General features: G+C 25.5%; 3 protein-coding genes across 6 annotated transcripts in view; 2 read left to right on the forward strand and 1 right to left on the reverse strand.

Annotated features, from left to right (window-relative positions):
- The first annotated feature begins 1,399 nt into the window (after positions 1 to 1,399).
- LOC114119451 (protein phosphatase methylesterase 1) lies at positions 1,400 to 4,920 on the forward strand. Its single transcript, XM_027981005.2, has 9 exons — positions 1,400 to 1,756; positions 1,837 to 2,017; positions 2,607 to 2,716; positions 2,783 to 3,031; positions 3,392 to 3,457; positions 3,519 to 3,660; positions 3,730 to 3,907; positions 4,026 to 4,158; positions 4,579 to 4,920. Exons 1-9 carry the CDS (start codon positions 1,689 to 1,691, stop codon positions 4,595 to 4,597), a joined length of 1,146 nt encoding a protein of 381 aa, XP_027836806.1. The 5' UTR covers positions 1,400 to 1,688; the 3' UTR covers positions 4,598 to 4,920.
- LOC114119452 (calcium uptake protein 3, mitochondrial) lies at positions 4,493 to 20,295 on the reverse strand. 4 transcript variants are annotated; one of them, XM_027981006.2, is made up of 11 exons: positions 19,927 to 20,295; positions 13,450 to 13,594; positions 12,133 to 12,291; positions 11,960 to 12,042; positions 10,901 to 10,966; positions 7,736 to 7,825; positions 7,306 to 7,505; positions 6,516 to 6,644; positions 6,275 to 6,444; positions 5,353 to 5,510; positions 4,493 to 5,175 (listed from the first exon to the last, which is right to left on the reverse strand). In XM_027981006.2, exons 1-11 carry the CDS (start codon positions 20,134 to 20,136, stop codon positions 5,104 to 5,106), a joined length of 1,482 nt encoding a protein of 493 aa, XP_027836807.1. In that variant the 5' UTR covers positions 20,137 to 20,295; the 3' UTR covers positions 4,493 to 5,103. The 4 variants fall into 4 exon arrangements, with proteins under 4 accessions (XP_027836807.1, XP_050055311.1, XP_050055312.1 ...); XM_050199354.1 differs by lacking the exon at positions 10,901 to 10,966 and having other exon boundaries at positions 19,927 to 20,294; XM_050199355.1 differs by lacking the exon at positions 7,736 to 7,825 and having other exon boundaries at positions 19,927 to 20,294.
- The window catches only part of LOC114119454 (NADH dehydrogenase [ubiquinone] 1 alpha subcomplex subunit 13), a 189,456-nt gene continuing 174,979 nt past the window's right edge, over positions 6,140 to 20,616 (forward strand). The window contains exon 1 of the mRNA XM_050199358.1: positions 6,140 to 6,149. The gene's annotated coding sequence lies outside the window, so the exon portion shown is untranslated. The remainder of the gene's footprint in view (positions 6,150 to 20,616) is intronic.

Raw genomic sequence — 20,616 nt, forward strand, 5'->3', positions numbered from 1 at the left:
ATTTGATGTATACGTAAATAACATAATACGTATACTTAATATATACGCGTATATACTATATTATGACATTTGACGATGTTTAATACCAGATAACAATAATTATATCGATAAGATAGACTATACATACCTACCTATTATAGATTATAGAATATAGACTATAGAGTATGAACGATTGAACTTTAAAATTGTATGATGTAATTTGGAAATGTAGGACGGGTCAGATAAAAAAGGCTTGAGGGCCGCCAGTTGCCCACCCTTGACCTAAAGGAAAAAAAACTAAGAGAAAACAGAAGAAAGAAATAATCACTCTGCTGTCCAATAAGACAACGGTTAATAATAAGCCTATTCAGGCTTTTTTTATGATAATTGTATTAAGGCCAAAATTGATGAGTGGGTTTAGTGTAATAAAAATTTTTTCTTATAGTATTACGTTTTGTTAAAAAAAAAGTTGTGGGTGCATGGGTGTAACATATATTAACATATACATGGGTAGTTTACCACAGTTCTGAAAATGGTTCAGCACGTTACTCCATTTGGAGGAACGATTATCTCATCATTGAGTAAGTCACTAACAGATAATATGCTAAATTAAAATTAATAATTAATGGTTGCAAATTAAAACATTTCTATATAGAGACAGACTATTTCTGCCATTGCTCTATTGATTATAATTATACATAAATTATAAATATATTGATATTAGTTATATCCTGTTAAACTAAACTAAAGTATTGTACCTACCTACTTTACTATAAGTAAAACACAATATATAAATAGGCAATTACATAAAATGAATATTTATGTTTTGAAAACTTTATTATTTATATGTATACATTATAATATATTAATATACGTATCGGCTACCACCTACATAAAACTTTTAAATTGCCTAATGAAATATTTTTAATTTCAAACAAATAACTAAAATTGTTCAAATTCTTCATATTTTAATCAATGAATTTCGTCCAAATTTGAACTTCGAAGGTTTATTATACTTTTAGGTTTTTTTAGTTCCAGCATGAACTATTTATAAGAAACCATGATTTTAACTATATATAAATTTTCAAAATTTGTAATTTTAATAATTATTTCATATGATTTTAAAATAATTTTATACTAAATTTAATTTTAGATTCTGATCGGAATAATAGATTTGTGTTTTTTGTTGTTGTTTATGTATGGGTAGAAGTAGAGTACGAGTTTATAACTTACATAGAGTAATAATAGGTAGGTATAAAAAAAAATTAACATAATCTAACATAATCGAAGGGGTTCCTGGCGCCACCATACGATTATAGAAGGAAAATAAAAAATAAAAATATAACTGTGATAACGATTAATGACTTATCACTTATTAGTGTTAACTATTATCATAGTGTAATGTATTTCTTTTTTTATTTAAGCTGTTAGTGATAGGAATTGAATGTAAAGTGTTTGAGTTCGAGTAGTTCGACTTAAAAATTGAAACAGAACCAACTCTATAATCTATAGTTTTTGCTGTATAGGAGTTCATTACGCGTTTGTACAGAGGTCTTACTATAAATTTTTTTTACTGAGATTTTCTGAAGGACCAGTTAACTAAAAAGAAAGAAAAAAGAAATCATATCAATCTGTTGTTGCTCAAGACATGCGAAAGAAAAAACACTAATATACTCAAAACAGTTATAGTCAGGCACTTATAGCTCGCTATGTCTCATATTAATAAATTTGGTCTGCTGGGAGGAAACTTTAAAAAACCACCTCAACGGAAAACTAGGTATGTGCATGAAGTGTAAAACAAACATTAGCTATATTTGTATTACCTATTGTATTAACCAGACTGCTTGTTTTTATTAGATTGAACCGTTCATATGAAGAGTTAACTCCCATATCATGGAGTGAGTATTTTGAATATAAACGCTTTGTTGACATTGATGGTAACAGGTTTGCGACCTACTCATTGGGCAATGTTGAATCTGTGCTGATTGTTTTGCTCCACGGTGGAGGGTTTAATGCTCTCACGTGGTCTCTTTTCGCTGTGAGTAACCCTATAATTTTTTTATATGATATCAGTTTAGAAGTTTTGAATTGATATTAAATATGTACAATAACGTTTCCATTTTTTTGGTATACAGTGTTATAATTTACTATATACAAAATATCAATTTAATAACTTCATCGCAGTTGACAATCACGGGTCGGCTTTGGCGCCGATTCATGATTGTGACGCGTGTAGTGGTATCAGTATTTACCGTGGCAAGTAGCACTAGATTAGGAATATATGTGCGTAAGTGAACGTGTTAATTATAATTTGAAAATTCTAAACCTAAACTTTGGTGTATACTTTGAAAAATTAACTTAAATAGGTAATTTGTTTTTTTTTTTTAATTTTTAGTAAAATATATAATTGTAATATAGTAATTGAAAACATATTTTACAAAATTCACTATAATTTTATATAATATCAAATCATTTTTACTTCTCAAACACGTGACAGTTTTTGTTCTATGATTCATAATTAGAGATTAACATGCTTTATAATTATTTCATATTTGGTTTTAAATTAAATAGTGTTCAAATACCTATCCCAATTCTATATTTTTAAATAAAATCATTTCACTTTTTAGAAATATTTAGTAAAACAATGTGAATGCCAAGTCTTAGCAATTGATCTTCGAGGACATGGGAATTCATTTACTACAGATGATAATGATTTATCAATGACTACTTTTACTAAGTACACTATTTTTATACATTTATATTTTTACACAGAATATTTTAATTGAATAAAAATATATTGCAGCGATATCATAAGTTTATTACGTAAATCATACCCAGACAAAATGCCATCAATAGTTTTAATGGGCCATAGTCTTGGTGGAGCTATTGCTGTAAATATTGCTTCTACAGAGGAATCAGATTTGCCAATTATTGGTTTGGTTGTTATTGATGTGGTTGAAGGTTCAGCAATGGAATCATTAGCTAGTATGCAGAGTTTTTTGAGAAGTCGTCCAAAATCATTTAAAAGTTTAACAGATGCTATTTCTTGGGGGTATGTATATAATATATTATATTTAAAACTCAAATTTAAAATCATCGCATAAGAATTTAAGTCATTAATTATACGAGTATATAGGTACAGGTACCCTAAATGTTTTGTAAAAATTGGAAATACATTATAGGTAGTTAAAATAACAATAATATTTATTTTAATATATTTTTAAAAATTATAGCTCATTTACAATTAGATAACATGTTCTAAATTTCTAAAGAAATTATTTTAACAATTTTATGAAACTTTTAATTTTAAAATTTACTATTTAATGTATAAATACCAAATTATCTGTATACATTTTAAAGTTATTGACAGAAAGTTTAATTAAATGTGTTTTATGTTCGTTTGAAAAATTAGAATGGGAAATGGTCATATAAAAAACGAAGAATCTGCCAGAGTTTCTATTCCAGGACAAATAAAAAAGTAATAGTATAGCTATATATAAATTCTGTTATTTAAATATGGCTAATTGTTTTGGTTTTAGTATTGCCACTGGTAAACTTGGTACGGATGAATTTGAAGAACCACCTATTGATACTCCAGTACTAACAGAAGCTATCTCAGAACCTCAATATTCAATTGATTCTATTAAAGAAGATGAAGAGTTTGGCGCATCTTCAATTTCTGTTAGTAAAACCGATTGAGTAACTAACAATAAAATAGTAGTGTGTTGATTCATATCTTATATTTTCCAGAGTAAAAAACCATTGGGTAATTATACATGGAGAATTGATTTGTGTAAGACAGAAAAACATTGGCCTGGGTGGTTTCAAGGACTTTCGAAAAAATTCTTGTCTATACATGCACAAAAATTGTTATTACTGGCTAACATAGATCGTATGGACAGAGATTTGACTGTCGGTCAAATGCAAGGTAATATAATATTGTATAAATGAATAATTGTTCCTAGCTGAAGAGAATTTACTTCCGTGATTCTTATTCTGAATTAAATGAATAAAAAATATGTATTATTTTATTTTATTATAATTAGGTAAATTTGAAATGCAAGTATTACCTAGAGTTGGGCATGCTGTACAAGAAGATGACCCAGAAAAAGTTGCTAGTATATTGTCAAATTTTTTGGTACGAAACAAATTCGCAAATCCAACTGGAGATTTTGTTCGGTAAGTCAAAATATTTCTTTATATTTGAAAAATAGTATTTGCATTTTTTAAAAATATTTAATGAAAAAAAATTTAAAAAATAATAGTTACATTTTGGAATAAGCCATAAATCTGTAGATGAAAGTTAATGAAAAGGTTAGGTTGTGTGTCATATATTTATATAACAAGTGATTAATGCTTTATCTCTGCAAATAGGAAGCAATTAATTACAGTTCATGAAATGGATATAAATTACAAATGTCGATGAACTACAATTTTTTTTTTTTTTATTCTTTCCATTTGAATAATATTGCGTTAATAGAAAATAGTCATGAATGTAAATAGAAGTGACAAATTCAATCAAACAAACATTTTTTTTAATATAAAGTGTTGATTTAATACCAATGTAGTATTCAAAATATTTTCAAACTTTTGTTGCAGTATTCTTCCTGGTTGTTAAGTATGCAGCTGATTAATGGCTTTCTCAAATCAATAAGATGTCAATAAGATGGTTATGTCAATTTAAGAGTTAGACATATTTATATATTTTTAATAAAAATGCTTATAACTAAAACAAAAACATTAAATTATATAAACAATTATGTAAAATGACAAATATATAAGAAAATGTACAAATTGTATCCTATTAATAATTAATACTGTACTTATAATAACAAGCATGTGTAATATATATTTCTAATGCAGTTTACAATAATCTGTATTTTTATACATATAAAATTTGATTTTGTGAAGTATTCTTAATAAACAATTTTTAATATGTAATCATTTTTTTTTTAAGTGCATTTTTTCATTATCTATATTATTCATATCTACATAAAAAAGTTAATTTAATTTAAGTAGCTATTAAAATTCTTAATTGAAAAAACAAACAAGTTACTTAATTAATTAAAAAAAAAAACACAAACATTGAATAAAATAAAAATTAATGTTAACAAGAGGTTATTATTAATTAGGAGTTTTAATTTCATGTTTTAAACAGATTTTGAATGCATCCCATCCTTCATTTTTTGTATACGACTAGAACAAAATGCCAACATAAATTATTAAAATATATTGATATTTTAATTTCTTTGTCAAAAAAAATGGTGCTATGGATTTATTTTATAAGAATTTTTTGAAAATAAAATTGATTTAATATTGATATCTTAATAACCATAATCAATAGTAGAATGAAATATTATACAAAATTAGTACCTTGAATCCTCTATTTAGTCGGTCCTTCATAATGGCAATGAACTCTCTATAACTCAACTGACCATCACCATCCTCATCAAATATGGCGAACACGGTATGCACAAGATGCTTGCTCAAACTGGTCCCAGTACATATCTTGACAGCTCTATGAAATTCATCTGAAAAGTAAAAGTACAATATTGTTCTAAAGGCTAATATAAAAATAAAGGAATTTGCATATCTAAATTTTGATCAGTGTTAAACAATTAAATTTATAAAAAATAATTGATAACATTATTGCTTAAATTTTAATAATTATATATATTTTGTACAATAAAAATAAGTGTCATAACTCATAACTCAAATCACACTAAAAAAATATATTATTACATTATTTATAAAATGTATATTTTAAATAAATTAAACAATTTCCAGACCCTAATTTTAGATTCTGAGTGGAGATAAGAATGTATTGGTTTTACAATGATGTTTATTTCTTTTTTATTCTGTAAACACTTTTTCTTCCCGTAAACTTGCTCAGAAGTACAAGTGTAGCATATTTTCTGAAAGGTAATGTTCTTGAGCTAATACTTTAGAGAGGTCATTTTTCGATTTTCGAAATAGAAGCGGTTAAAAGAGAAAAAATGCATAACTTCATGATTATGTAAGTAATATAAAATAATTACGGCTTTGTTTATCACAATAGAAACGAATAAAATTAAATAAAAAAGATCCCCTTGTCCGCTCAGAATCGTTTTTTATCGAATGCAATCATGTTGCATTCAAATCGAATACCTACAGTAAAATTACACTATCCTGTCCGGGGACCGAAGGAACGATAGACAAACATCTACCACCGAAATGCGCTGACCTACCTTTTTATTAGTTGGCCAGTTATTCATATTATGTTATTAGTTATTACTTATCAGTAATAACTTATTACCTTTAGATATTGGGTGATCGGCTAATGTATACATTCTCATAGCAATAGTAAAGTCTTCCAAATTATTTAAGAATTGACAAAACACTTTAAATTCATCAAACGAAATGCCTGGTGGTATTCCTTTGTCCATTTTTATTCTCTCCAACAATCGGTCTAAATATGTATCGCACCTATTTCAAAAAATACATTTTAAAATTATAAAAATTGTTAATAATGTATACAATAAATTTAAATAGCTTACAGATTTGTATCCAGGTGAGTATATCTCAATAATATTTTGGCAAAATCCATTTCACTTATGGTATCTCCTCCTTTGGCAAATTGTTGAAACTCCATTTCAAGTACTTCAGTTTGAAGATTTTCCATAAAACTAATAAACAATTTATACCATTGTATCACTTGAAATTTGACATAGTAGATATTTATTATTTGAAGAAATATGACTGATAGGTTATTGGTTTGGTAAAAGTTATGGTTTTCATATATTTTTAAGCTTTGAGTGGATCGATGAATGTATTGGTTTTCTATATTGGTTTATAATGCTTATTATTTGTCATTCATCACGTTTTTAAGTAGAAAAAATGCTTCTATTATTAACTGAGAACCTAATTTCTGACAAAATTTAGATATATACTTGTGGTATAACATTCATTACTTTGAAAATAGAAACAAAATGAGGAATGAAACACATAAAATAAAACAGTAATGAAATGATTTCCCCCCACACCGTTTCTCCCAAAAAAAAGAAAACATCCACTACTGATTTATTAAAGCACTTGACTGTTCGAAATATCTTGATCGTGAACTAACTTATTATTACCAGAACCATTAGAATAGTGACTGAAATACGAATATTGCGGGAAGATTATATACACATGTGCCTAAATTAACCTACGAGGAAAACGAATTTAAACTATTTAAAACCCCCTCACCTCATTTTATAACTGAAATCTTATATATTTCTATGTAATATAACACCGCAGTGATGTCTGTGTATAAACTACAATACATAATAATGGAATAATTATTACTTTCTGAAGTCTTCGTACAGTAGCACGTTGTCTCCTTTTTTGCCGAAAAAATGAACGATCAATGTAGTGTCGACTAAATGTTTCTTTTGTAAACCCTGAGCGTCATCCACAAAATCGTTGGCGTCTATTTTGTTCGTGTCAGACTTGCCGTCTTCCACGCCGTGTTTGTCTTTCCAAGACTGGCTGAAGATTTTTTCCATCTAATCGACAAATATAAAATGTTAATAATGTACTCTATCGTATTAGTATTATTAAGTTAGTGGTAGTTGTAGAATCGCAAATGTGTACGTTTAATAAACAAAAAATATTTTGTGGATATATGAAAAAAAAGTCGTAAGCGCAACACGCAAACATAAAATGTACACATTATAGACATGTGTGTGTGTATAAAGCAAAGCAAATAAATATGTAAACAATAAGATAAACCGACCAAATCATCAGCAGCGCGGTTAATGATGTTTGAATCTTCCTCCGGCACTCGTTGTTTGACAGCGACTTGTTTCGTAGATAATTGGGACAACTGTAATATCACATTTATGTAACAAAATGCCCATTCATTTTTTTTATTAAGCCACGTAATATTTTGTACCCTTCACCAGCTTGTCACGATTTCCTTTATTATTTACATTTACTTTGCAGGATAATAGGGTAGACAAATTCGGTGACGCTGTGTCGGTATATCATAATTCATAAAAATATACCTACTAATTATTATATATGTATTCATACCCACGCTAATCTGCTGAATGATTCTTTTATTAAACAACACTTCTTATTTAAAAATCTATTAACATTTTTGAAAAATTAAAAAAAAAGTTAGGTGTATCGTTATAATCATTCTTTGCACTTCATGGAAATATCTTATTTGAGAGAGACTATTATAACTAGTCTACTAGGTAGCCTATTCATTCGAATAGAGCATTATTGACCCGACCTTAATTATTGAATGTAAAGTCGTTGTTTCCTTTATTTATTAAAAAAATATTGAGCTTTGATTTTTCTCAAGTATTCTTATACACATAATAAATGGATCCATGGATTCTGAAATTATTCTTCCATTATTTTCGTAATTTTTAGTTTAAATAGAAATAGAATTAACAGAACGTGGCTATACGAATATAATATTATGCCGACCGCTATCACCGATGGACTACAATTATTTAGAGTAAGACAGCTATTTTATCAAATATATAAAAATAATTTTAATTATAGGTAGGTATCTACTGAAAATCGATATAATATTTATAAATCATATACGATCATAATATATCGTAATACATACTCGTACGTACATGAGTTGGTTATAAAAACTCATTAAGTCGTAACGTATATTAGTAGAATAATTAGTTATTAGTTATTAGTTATTACTTATTGTACACGTCCAATAATTAAACAATCCAATTTTTTCTTAAATTGTAAGTAGATGCGAGGTACCTATGCGTTATTTTATAATAATTCATTGTATATATTTTTAATTTTGTAAACAATAGCGTAAAAAGGACGAACTACAAACAAATAGATAAACACGATGAATATTGTTAAAGCACTTGTACAGTGAACGAGTAATGTGTGATCTTTGTTATTGTAAAGTATACATGAGAATATTAGTTAGGCGATGTATCATAAATAGAAACAACAGAATCATAGTTATGAGACATTGAAATAAATGACCCAGGCACATACACAGTATAGGCAATAAGGAAAACATGATATTAATTTAATTTTCGTGCAATTTCGTTTTAAAATATCGATTACAGTACAACAATATATTTTCATTATAGAGTAATAAGCTACATATAATAATACACATTTAAAATTCAAATTAGTCGTGTACAGTATCAAATATGTCAACTATGTATTCTAGCAATTATTTACTAGTTTTTTTTTTTTAATTTAAATATTAAATATTTATAAAAAAATAAAATATAATTTCAATATTTGATATTTTACATAATTTTCATAAAAAAAATTAGTTTCAGAAAATGTAATTAAAAAAATAGGTTATTACCATTAAATAAAATTAAAACATTTAAAAAAATTAAAAATGTACATGCAACAATGTAAGATATAGATATGTAGTTTCCCTATAGAGTTAGATGGAGGAAAGCACAGTGTTAAATGATGTCTATATAAACATCGATCATGTCTCAGAACTATGTCCAGATGTTACATGAAAACTGTACACTTTTATTTGTTAAACATTATGAGAAATGTAAAGATGAAAAATAACTATTTTATAATCACTACTTACGCGATACAATTATGACTTAATTTTGATCTTCGGAGAGTGCCATGTATGTGTTGTATTTGTCATACAGACGAACAACATAGAACATTTTTAGTATTTTAATTTTTTTATATTTTGAATTAAAGTGAATTAACATAATTTAAAGGTGAGATTATTATCTAAAGCATCTTGGAGACGTTTATTGATATTTTAATTTTGAAACACCTAGGTATTATGGTCATTTTAAAATACTCAAAAAGTCATAACTTAATTGGTATGTAAAAAAATCCGTAGTTCCCTGGATACTAATCTTACTTTTAAATTATATAATGCATAAATTCACTCTAATTTTAAATACAATAGAGTTATTGTGAACGTAAAATTGTATGCTCGTATTATAAGACAGAGATAACACACATGCAAGTATCCAAGCGTCCTCTTAAATACATTTTAAAAACATAACTCGTTGAGCGGCGTTATCGTAATTTACTATTAGTGATCGGTATCGGTAATTAATATTTCAATAAAATTAAGTAAATAAATAAAATAATATACATGTTTATTGTTTAAGTTTAAACACAATCTAAAACTAATTTGTTTCATGCGTAGGTATATTAATGTGTTAGTGCATAAGTAATATTTTATATTATATTAAACCATTATGCCAAACCATGATTCTAAATTAACACAAATAATATAAAATAACGGATTAGTAGATTTTGGTACTATTATGTCATATTTTATTAGTCATTAGTTTTAATTAAAAATTTAAATTATATTTATCTAAATTACATTTAAATAATTAAAAACATAAAAAAGTATATATTTTTTATTTGTATGTTTTTTTTATAATTCTAATGTGTCTTGGAAGATGTTTTTTGTGTTGGAAAAGTTTAGTTTCTGTTTTGTTGGTGCCTACGCCAAAAATGTTCTTTTGATTGTTCCCAAACGACTCCAGTAAAAAATTTTCCCAATATATATTTTTACATATACATATACATTTTTAAAATTTTTTTTTAACGCCAAAATGATAATATATTATTTTAATAAAATTTAATTCACAATTGTATATGATTTTATTATAAGTACTTTTTTTATAATACCAACATATTTTTAACCACACTTCTTTTTATTGTAAAAAACCGGAGCTGTTTGAGAATTAATCTGTTTGCAAAAGCTTTTTCGACGGGAGTCGTTTGGGATTTGACTTTTTTGTTTAACATGAGTCGAATGGATTACGTTCTGTGTACTATATACGTATTACAATCTTTATTATTACAATAAAGTACTAATACCAAGGGGCTACCCTATTATCCGTATTTAAAATGTATAATAAATAAATAACCGTATTATAGGCAACTCACTCACAATTTCTTTAGCATGTTTATTAAGATCTATTCTGAGGGCTGGTTTTCCAGCTAGGAGCCGTGTTATCTGATAAAACATAAAATAAATAATAAAATAAAAGTAATGTGAACAATTACATTGAACAACGACATTAAAAACCCAATAGTTTTTTAAAACGACAAATATTTAGTGATAATTAAATAACACCAAAAACTAAACCTTTATTTATTATTATATGATCGAACAACGCGTTCTAAACAAACACTTAATTAAGATATATACGGTTAACGTGATAAATAAATAAATACGAAACACTTAACTTATGTATCGTTGTTTGCAGAAAATTTGTATAATAAAATTGAACGAACTGGAAGATTTAGATTTAAATACAAAATAACTAAAATGAAATAGGTGTACAATTATTGAGGTATTGAACTCATTTTAATTAGCTTCTAAAGGTGAAACAGTGGCGTCATTTGGATCACGTAAAATAAATACTTGCGTGTTTAAAAACTTTTTAAATCGGTTGGCCTGAAAATGTATTCAATTTCAGACATGGCTTGTGGGATACATACAAATATGTATATTAAAAATGAAATATAAATGACGCCACTAGGATGAAAAAAAATATTATTTTAGTTTGAAAAAGGCAATAGGTACATACGTAATTTTAACTGTACACTTTGATTTTAATATAAAATACATATACCTACCTATATATCAACACATGCAATACGATCGTTAAACCCCAATAAGGGAAATAGTTGTACGTCCAAAAATTATAAAAATAATAAATGAAAATTCAAAATGGTGAAAACATGCAGGATGGTATAAATGTATAACTCAATTACTCAATGATTCAAAAATACAGTAAGACGTCGATCACTGATAATTATTATAACATATGATTATATTATGTAAATAATTTATTTGTAATCAATTGAAAATTTAAATCCAAATAAGTTTAATCTTTGTGTTACTGTATTTTTAAAAATAAAATTCTTATAGGAACTAAATTACGTAGGTACAATAATTAATAATATAATGTGATTACGGTATGTGCAATAATATTATTCTTACCACCAGAAATTCATTTTTGTCTACCCTATGGTTACCATCTGTATCAAACATATTAAATGCTATACGAAATCCACTCTGTGGTTCTGCAAGAAAATGGTTTTGAATTCACAATTAGTATAAAATATGATGCTGAATCAGAAATATGTTTAATATAATTATTTTACTTTACTTACTGGTCAACACGGATAATAAAAACAAATATTCTGTATAAGATATGATTCCTTTGTCTCGAAGTGTTCGAAAAAGTTGTGAAGATCCCTTTTTTAGCCCAGGTACTTTATCACGAATTTCTTCCAAATCCTTATCTACCATTAAGTGTCTCTGAAGTCGAGCTAGAAAAACAATAACACATTTTTAGAAATGAATGAGTTTATTATTTATGTATGATTTATATTAAATATATATTTAGTAAATAATTTATAAAAAATATAGGTTTTTCCTCCAACGAATTTAGTTTAAATAAAATATTTAAAAAAATATTAATCGTAGGGACTTGGTATTTTTCATCATTACGTTATTTATTATTTTTTATGCATAATGAATTAATATTCTATAAATGTAGACTAATTTTAAGTTGTTTAAATTCTACAGTTTTATTAACGATTTGTGGTATTGTCTTATGAATTAATAACAATTAACAATAATATGTGATATAAATTATACTATTATTATTATAACTATTAATTAATTATAATAATATAATACATGTGATGTATTTGAAAAAATTAGTTCAATATACCGTATTTGAATATTTCTAATAAAAGAACTAGTATACTAATATACTAAAAGTATACACGTGATAAACGACAGCGTGATGAGTGATGACAGTTGACAAGGCGCTTATAGTGGGACTGTCTCGGGTCTTTAGCTGCTTTGACGTGCCGTTTCTATTTGGAAAACGGTGCATCCAGAATGCGGTGACATTAAACATGCAACCACGGATAAATATATTTTGTTATTTAGAATAAATAGGAATAATAGGATGACACTGTGTACTAAAAACAGCATTAAATCTCATGTGCCACAAGTAATTTGGATTACAGGCAAGTCGGTAGCATTACCGAGTTAGTTGTTTCACGAAAACACAATGCTTTATCATGGTGATTAACTACGTTCAATATACCATTTCCGTTTCGTTATTATTATTATTATCGTCAACACGCCTTTTTTTATTTTCTAAAATATTTATTGAATAAACCATACATAATTGGTATAGTCATTAAAAAAAAGTATCGGAAAACCCTATTTGCTATAATATAGACCGCATGTCAAGTATAGTTGAAAACGGTTATTTTTAAAGTCAACTTTGACACGCAATCGTTAATGTGTTTTAAAAACCCTCCGGGTCTCAGTGAATTCAATTCACATAACTTTTATTGAAATAGGTTCATGCAGTAGTCTCCTTAGCTTTATAATATTAGTACATATTTAATTTAAAAATTTGTGTAACAATCTTATAACTTTGAAAATAGTTGATTTGTTATTTATACCTCTAGGCTGCTCATCTACGAATGATTCCAAAAAGTCTTGCGGAGTCATATAAAGCTGTCCATGGTACTCAACTGAAGCGAACTTGATGAAACGTTTCTCGCGTGATGTCAAGTGTAGACCGCTTAGATATTCGTCATTTTCTCTCTATAATGTAAATAAATTAAATAATTTAAACAATTTGTTTATAAACAAAATCTACATACATTTAATAAATAGTGGGTGTTGGATAGTTGTTGTGTGTATAATATTTAAAATTATGATTATTAATTACAAACAAATATAACTAAAAACATTTTACAATTTATATGCATTATGATTTATTATACCTACATTAAAAATTTACAATTTAACAAGGTAAAAAATTAAATAGAAATGCACGAGTTTATAACATCTTCGGACACTAAATGAAATTTATTTTTACAAGTTTTATGATATTATCTGTTACATTTAAAATATATTATACGTGAATATAGTTCATATTTATTTAAGCTTGGATCTTTAAGTATATAGAAACATTTAAAACAATTTCAAAAAAATTGTTAAAAATATTTGTATTTCTTCAATATTAATTGAATCATTTTGTAATATTCTTATATGAATACAGAATATAGGTATGTACACAAATCTAAAACCACGGTCATTAAATAAACAACACAAATTAAAAACAATTACCAATTTCTCATAGGTTGTCTAACCTAGAATGAAAATTGGATAATAATATATTCAAGTACGTTATGATTTTAAGATGTAATTTTTCTGACAAAACCATTTTTGTAATTGTAATGATACTTTGAAAGTTTTCCGTGAAACGTAGTATTTATTAATTATTATTAATCAGCATTTTATTAATAGATTATTCAATTGAACATTTTTGTAATTGTCCAATAATTACTCTTAATTATTGAAAAAAACAAAATACCATATTATACTTAAGTAATTAGTATTACAGCTTTTAGAATTTGATGATGATCTATACCTATTTATAATGATACTCGACATGTAACTCATATATTTCTTACTTTAATCTAAAAAATTTAAACAATCCATATTTAAAGTTACAATTTGTTTTCCTTTAATTTGATGACTTTTGCAGAATTAAAATAAAAAAAAACATATTATTACAATAAATGCATATACATTATACACGAGTATTATACATTATTAGTATTAGTAAAAATATTATTAATAAATAAATAATATTAGTATAGTCGAATTATTAACTCCATATTAAAATACAATGTCATACTATTTATTAATACATCTATACATAAAGAAGATAATGAGACCTAATGATTAGGTTCATAAAGGGAAAAAAGTTATGTCCGAGTATAGTATACCCCAAAATTGTAACTGCATACCCTTGTAGCAGCTGCTAAAATAACAAATAATTATCCTGAAAAGTATTTTTAAAATTACTTGTAAATAAATACAAGAACAAAATTGATCGATTTCTTCCTTATTTTCCATCGGGTTTTATTTCACACACGTGGGTCATTCCAGGCGTTTGTCATCAAATGCACAAAACAGATGGACTATCAAACTTACTGAGAAAAAAAACACAGCTGTATTTGGACATCATTCAACGCTATTATATGTAGCCGATAAAAATACGTGGGTAATAAAGAATAGTCGACATTTAAGAACTTCCTGATAAGAACAATAATATTAAGGGTATATAAATTATCAAGGCGTAATTTAAATTAAACAGTTTTACCCTTTTATACTAAAAAATATAACTTGACGATTGATTGAACAATCAATCATGATGTCAAAATGTACGTGATGTTTAGTTTCACACGACTACGATCTTGAAAACAAATCTAATGGGTTGTTAAAATAAAAGATATCGCGAAGACATCAGACTATTAAGGAGAACAACAAAGGGTTGTTTTTATTGTTCAAAGATACAAGCCATATTTAAACATTCAAAACAATGAATATTTACGATCTCACAAATTTTTAGATGGTATCCAACTATTCAAGGAAAACATATGTACTTACTAATGTACTATGTAGGTACATTGTACTCCGGTTCCAGTTGTATTGTGTAATACTACATAAGTATTTAAAAGTACCTTGTAGTAATATGAAATTACATAGGTATATGATTATAGTTATAGTGAAATTATGATACAAGTAATTTGTTACGTTGATATAACTTTTGGTTCTTATAAGTAGGTGTTGTTTTAAGTGATTCGAAAATCACCCGGTATTCGTGTCTACGTCAAATATTTTACTAATGTCTAGTTTTTATAAATAAAACAGTTCATATTTCTAATAAAATGTTTGTTTTTATTATTAAATAAATTATATTAACAAAAAATTATTGGACTTCGACATAATAAATACGTATAAAACGTATAATAATTATTTTAAAAGCGATAAAATATTTAATTTTTAGATAATGACTATTGACAATTAATAAATAATAATGACGATGAGCTAAACCTTTCATCTAAATAAGTTTAAGATAGAAAGAATATTTATCAATATGAAAAAAAGAATTATAGAAAATATTAAACTAATAAAAATAAAATAAAGTATTATAATATTTTACTAAACTGCATATTTACGTTTTTTATTTGGTCTGATGGGTCTTGAGGAAAGAACATAATAAAATCAAATATTATGAGTATATTAAATTTGAATTCCATGATATACTCTTATTAATTTAAAAGAAAAACGATTCTGAACGGAAACGGTCTGTCAACCTGTATTATTAATTATAATATTTTAATGTAACTATTGTCTATTAATCATTTATTTCATTTTTAGTATTGTAGTAGGTCGATTTAATTGTTTCTTTAAACATTATATTTATTATAGGTATTTTTAATATTTAATTAATATAATTAATATAATGATATATTAAAATTATTCCATGTTATATTAATTTGTATAATTCAAAATCTAACATATTTCTATAAATACTGTAAAACAGTAAAAATAGATTCAAAATGTAAAAAATTATAATATCTTGAAGTGTTTAAACAAAAAAAAAACACTCATCATTGTAAAATAAATACATTCATCTCTCCGGTCAAAATGAATAGTAAAAAGTATAAATTAAGTGTATATGTAAATATATTTGTTAGTATAAGGTATGTATTTAATATACAATATACACAGTATAAGTGCATTAAAAAAATTTATTTATTGTAAGTTACAAAATAAAGCCAAAAAGCAAATTAAAAAAATAAATTTATATTTATGTCAAAATATTAATGACATATTAATTTAAACAATAATAAAAGTTAATAATTTCTAAATTTTATTTGAAATCCAGGGGAAGAAAACTCCCCACTTACCTCCCTATCCAGGCGCTCATGGTCTGATTTATTATGTTTATGATTGTCTTAATATACTAAACTATTATTTCATAAGAGAAGATGTAGAATGAATCCAGACGTTTTGCGTCCCAGTCACAAATAGGTATGAGTTAGACATCGTATCCACAGTAAACATTAAAATAGAAGTAGTCGATGTGGTGGTTTATATTGATAATAATATATAAACTATAGAGCTTTGTTCTTTCGGCTTTTAAATCATAGTTAATTTTTATTTCTTCAGCATGAAATAAGATATCTAAGTTTATGTTTTTCAGTAACATTTAATCATTTAAGTGGTAAGAAAATAATATTAAGTTAATAAATTTATATTAGTTCATTATTTCTTCGTCAATTTAGGTTTCTTTTATCTTACGAAATAACAATAATACAAATATACACAACATAATGACAAATGAAAAATAAAATAAGAGTTAATTATAATAACCAACTATAATATAAGTAAAAATGAAATTTTTTGAGTAGTAATATAATATTATTAGAATAAAAAAAATTTTACTGGGAATAATTAGTATAGGTATTAAGGTAAGTGAGTTAAACTTAAATGTGAACATTATTGCATTCATTTCTGAACCGGGGTTTTCAAATAGTTAGATACCTATATCAAAACCAAAGGGACCAAAGATCTTATAAATAATACTAGCCCAAGACCAGTGTTATGGTTAATAACTCCCGATGATCAAAATCAGTAAATTCAATTTTCGACTTTAACGAAACAATAGATACGAACATAACATTTATTAAGTAGAATATAACATATTCTTAATATTTTTGAGAAATAAAGGCAGTAAATAATGCAGTAATATTGACGTAAACATGACAAATTTAACAAAAGGTAAGAGTTTTTAATATATATTTATTTGTATACATAGGTAATTTATTGCTGCAGACTGAGGTACGACTGCTATCGTACATTCGTAACTATAACTTAATTTAATTATTTCTATTATAATATACAATATATTACCTATTTTTAGTATTTTTGACGTAAATTCATTATTTTTAAACTATCTTTATAAACAGAAAACAATTTCTATAGGTTAAAATTATTTATTACACATGACACATATTATAACTTGAATATGTAGGTACTTAATTAAATCTATTTTTTGATACATTTTCAGTGCAATAACTACATATTTGAAACAAACTATAGGTATATCGATAATCATATTTTTCGATGTGATAAATAATAAAATGATGGAGTTAATTTTATCACGAAAATAAAACTAAGATAAACGATCTTCAATAAAATGTTTAATTTGACTTAAAACTTACGTTTTTTATTAACGTGTTAGCAGGGTCCAATATTTGTGTGTTTTACTATATTTATGTAAGTAGGTCTAAACATTGAACAATAAGGTGACAAGGGGGTAGACCGGCCGAGTTCAGATAACATCAGTGTTATAAATGGTTGGTTGGTGAGACAGGAGACACCACAGGGTATTTTTGTCGGCTGTTTCATCATTGTTTTTCATTGGTTAATCAAAAGTTGTTGTTACCTGTGGCATACTGATTTTGTTATATCGTCATCGTCATCTTTAATTACGTGTAAATATTTAATACTCACTGGACGAGTTAAATCTCTTGGGGGAAAAAAATATTTTTAAATATTTCAACTATAATTATTGCTCTACAGTCGCCATGCTTTGCAGTGCTTACTACTTATAATATATCTTGTATATCTTTTAAACAATCAACGTAAAATCTATCTACTAATTCATCTAGCTGTATTATTAGTTTAGAAACACATAATAATATTATGTATATTATACTGCATTACTATCTGTATGTCTACTTATATATTATATATTATTATATATTATTAGTCAATTTTATTCTTATAAGTTATAAGTTATAATTTCATTTTAAATAGTTAAAATAATTCTGATCAAATTAAAAAAGTTAAATATATTAAAAGCTATTTTTGTTTATTTATGTGCTTTTATAAGTATAAACAATAAAATAAAACAAAACAGGTAAATATGGGTTTATTTTTATCATAATATGAAATGTTTATTTTTGTTCTTTAAATATGTCACAAGTTATAAACTCATAACATTTCAGTACTAATATTTGTCAATAAATAACATCAACAAACAGTTATTATGTTAATTAACATAAATAAAAATATATTGTTCAGTTGAGTAATTAATAAAGATGAAAATCTAATATAATTTTTCTTAATGCAACTTTTTATTGATTAATTATGATAAACATAATTATCAACATAATATTATTATACTACCTAACATATTCACATTAGTTATTACCTACTTATTATTTTTGTAAAACCAAATCCATTTATATTCAGCCTTTATTTTTACAGGTAACAGTAAACTAATAATCACATTATTATATTATAGATAAATGACTTTAACAAAGGAAAAGTTAAAATAATAATATAAGAATGAGAATTGAGGAGAAAATAAAAAATTAATAATACAGAAAGTTGAAGCTATTATGTGAGATAGGAAAATAGTTCTAATAATGAATACTTAGGAAAGTGAAAATAAATTGTTTGAGGAGGAAGGGAAAGACAGGGACATCAGATTATAACAGTAATTTCATAGTTATTAAAATAAATATTATAATTTATAATATTGTTATAAATATTATTAGGTACATTAAATTATTGGCCCTAAAGTTTAACTCTATTTTCCGGATTTAAATGATGGACACAGAAATTGGTAGTAGAATATTTTTATTGTTTTACAAATGTTAGCCGACAAAGTTATTTATTAGTATTCGGTTAATCTAAAATTATTAAAGAGTGAATGAATTCTAAGTTATACTATGATGGTTGGTCCTGGTTATAATTAATTTATAATACACCTACTTAAAATTATAAAATTGTAATTTACATTTTAGGTATATATATATATATATATATATATTTGAGATGAATAAATATCCTATATCGTTAAATCATTAAGTGTCAATTAAACTATAAATAGATATTTTCCCACAGTAAAAATGTTCTAGTACAATAACTTTCTTATATAGTATGATAATATATATCAAAATAAAACATTTTGTAGATGCGCCCATTTTAAGCAAGGGTTTTACATTTGTGTATAAAATATTTATCTTCAATAAAATACATTAATTTTTATTGGTTTTACTTACATTTTTCTTTGAATAGGCATACACTTTGTAGTCAGATGTAAGTCCATATGCTATGATACTTATAATGCCTGCCCCTGCGATTCCAGCAACCTTTGAATATTGCCGTAATAGTTGAGAATTTGTAGAAAATCTACGACCAACAGGAATATTATTGATTTTATGTAGCTTTGTTAACTGAATGCTACATCTCAAGACTTTAGAAGAATTCATATTTCAAGTAAGTTTATAAACTATACTATACTTAATACAATAATTATAATCGAACAATTTGGTAATAACTATAATTGAATACGTCTACTTTTCATGTTTGTTAAATTTAAAAAACTCAAATAAATAATATCCAATAAGTTGAATAAGTTCATATAATATAAATTTGTGTTGATAAATTGATAAGTTTTTTGATATTATGATAATGATAAAACATATGGCAGTTTTTTCGGTACACTCCAATTACTAGATGGCGGTAGTGAGATGTTAAATTTATTATAAATTTTAGTATTATTGTAATAGTTACTGTTTTTATAGCCTTACACAATACACATATTTAGGCACAAGTGAGTACGTGACATGTTAGGCGTTGAATTACATTAATTTATTCATGTATAATTTAACAACAGTTACTATACATACATTATACATACCTACATTTTAATATTGGTAATAGACCAATAGGTAGGTATATAATAGTAA

The sequence above is a fragment of the Aphis gossypii genome, chromosome 2, assembly GCF_020184175.1.
Source record: "Aphis gossypii isolate Hap1 chromosome 2, ASM2018417v2, whole genome shotgun sequence".
Taxonomy (NCBI): Eukaryota; Metazoa; Arthropoda; class Insecta; order Hemiptera; family Aphididae; genus Aphis; species Aphis gossypii.

Bases quoted from the DNA above. Each gene is read 5' to 3' on its own strand.
- LOC114119451 (XM_027981005.2), top strand. From the start codon at position 1,689: ATGTCTCATATTAATAAATTTGGTCTGCTGGGAGGAAACTTTAAAAAA. The intron at 1,757-1,836 runs GTATGTGCATGA...TGTTTTTATTAG, and splicing joins CCACCTCAACGGAAAACTAG to ATTGAACCGTTCATATGAAG. The intron at 2,018-2,606 runs GTGAGTAACCCT...TTCACTTTTTAG, and splicing joins TCACGTGGTCTCTTTTCGCT to AAATATTTAGTAAAACAATG.
- LOC114119452 (XM_027981006.2), bottom strand. From the start codon at position 20,136: ATGAATTCTTCTAAAGTCTTGAGATGTAGCATTCAGTTAACAAAGCTA. The intron at 12,043-12,132 runs GTAAGTAAAGTA...ATTTTCTTGCAG, and splicing joins TTTATTATCCGTGTTGACCA to AACCACAGAGTGGATTTCGT. The intron at 7,826-10,900 runs GTGAGTGAGTTG...GTGATATTACAG, and splicing joins ATAAACATGCTAAAGAAATT to TTGTCCCAATTATCTACGAA.